Source organism: Triticum dicoccoides, chromosome 2B, assembly GCF_002162155.2.
Source record: "Triticum dicoccoides isolate Atlit2015 ecotype Zavitan chromosome 2B, WEW_v2.0, whole genome shotgun sequence".
Classification (NCBI taxonomy): Eukaryota; Viridiplantae; Streptophyta; class Magnoliopsida; order Poales; family Poaceae; genus Triticum; species Triticum dicoccoides.
In genome coordinates this window covers 480,490,063-480,491,481 of record NC_041383.1, presented here as the reverse complement: position 1 = coordinate 480,491,481, position 1,419 = coordinate 480,490,063, and the positions used below count along the sequence as shown (strand labels likewise).

General features: G+C 56.4%; 1 protein-coding gene across 1 annotated transcript; it reads left to right on the top strand.

Annotated features, from left to right (window-relative positions):
* The first annotated feature begins 472 nt into the window (after positions 1-472).
* LOC119360947 (early nodulin-like protein 1) lies at positions 473-1,001 on the top strand. The gene is made up of 2 exons (XM_037626376.1): positions 473-477; positions 581-1,001. The coding sequence occupies exons 1-2, from the start codon at positions 473-475 to the stop codon at positions 999-1,001; spliced, it is 426 nt and encodes a 141-aa protein (XP_037482273.1).
* The last annotated feature ends 418 nt before the right edge of the window (positions 1,002-1,419 follow it).

Sequence of the window (1,419 nt, the reverse complement as noted above, 5' to 3'; positions counted from 1 at the left end):
CAGCTGGGCCAAAAGCTGCGATTTTGATCAACGAGCAAGGCTTCAATCGGCTCATCTAGTACTTGGTTGAAATAGGAAGGTAAAGAAGACCAGAATATACGAGTTCTGTGGAGTATTTTTTTTCAGCTCACCATAGAGAATTGGTAGCTGGTAAACTTGGTTGGTGACACATATGATTGTGAAGTTGTTGGTATTTCACCAAGTTTCAGGCTAAAGCTAGACCCGGGTTTTGTCTGAAGTCTGAACTGACAAGTTATAATAAGCTCAAGACTGCAGTGACTTTATTCATCCCTATCCAGTATACTCTACTTGTGCAGAAGTGAATTTGTTGTCAAAATTTACTTGGTTGTAAGCGGGAGGTGAAGAACGCCAGAATTATACAACCTGACAGCCCAAGATTCAGATGTTATATGCCGTTCATGTTGCTTAGGGAAACTCGGATCAGAAGTTCAGAACCCAAGATTCAGATGGCATGATGTAGGTGACTCCTAGCTAAATGAGAGCACGCGAGAAACGGCAGGGAGGGAGCGGGTGTTACTTAGCTCACCTGGGAAACGAAGAAGTGGACGGATGCGTGCAGGAGACGACGATACGAAGCGCTCAACTTGGCGGCGCCGGTGGGAATGGCGACCCTAGCGGCTCTGGCGCTGCTTCTGTGCATCTCCATGACCTCCATGGACGGGTGCGCCGCCGCTCAGTACAAGGTGGGCGGGCTGGACGCGTGGGGGGTGCCGCCGTCCAGCAAGCCGGACATGTATGTGCGGTGGGCCAAGTCCGTCCCCGTCAAGCTCGGCGACACCCTCTTATTCCTCTACCCACCCAGCCAGGACAGCGCCGTGCAGCTCACCGCCAAGGCCTTCACCGCCTGCGACGTGTCCGACCCGCTGCTCAAGCTGGAGGACGGCAACTTCGTCTTCAACCTCACCAAGCCCGGGCGGGCCTACTTCAGCAGCGCCGCCCCGGGGCGCTGCCGCAAGGGCCAGAAGTTCAAGCTGCGATGATACTTGTAAGAAATAGAATCATAGCCTCGGAGCGACCAACCTGTGGCAATAATCGAATCAGAGCGGCACATCGGTTGGAACCTGCTCCAATTCCTGCGTGCTGTGGAGGTCAGCCTCCAGCGGCCCGTCGAAGGACCGCATAATCGGGAAGCTAGACGAGGATCTGGAAGCCCGGCTATGGCCGTGGCGGCTGGATCTGGGGCCTTGGGGTGGCGGCTGGATCTGGGGCCTTGGGGTGGCGGGGAGCTCCTCCTCCTATAGCTCGGCGGCCTCCACACCCCGGAGCATCGCCCTCGCCGGAGGACGTGGTCACCAGCTCTCCTCTGGATCCGATGAGGAGGGTTGGGGAAGGAGCTCACCACGGCTCCATGCCCTGGATCTGGTGTGAGTGAGGGGGAAGGGGGCTCTCCGTGGTCGG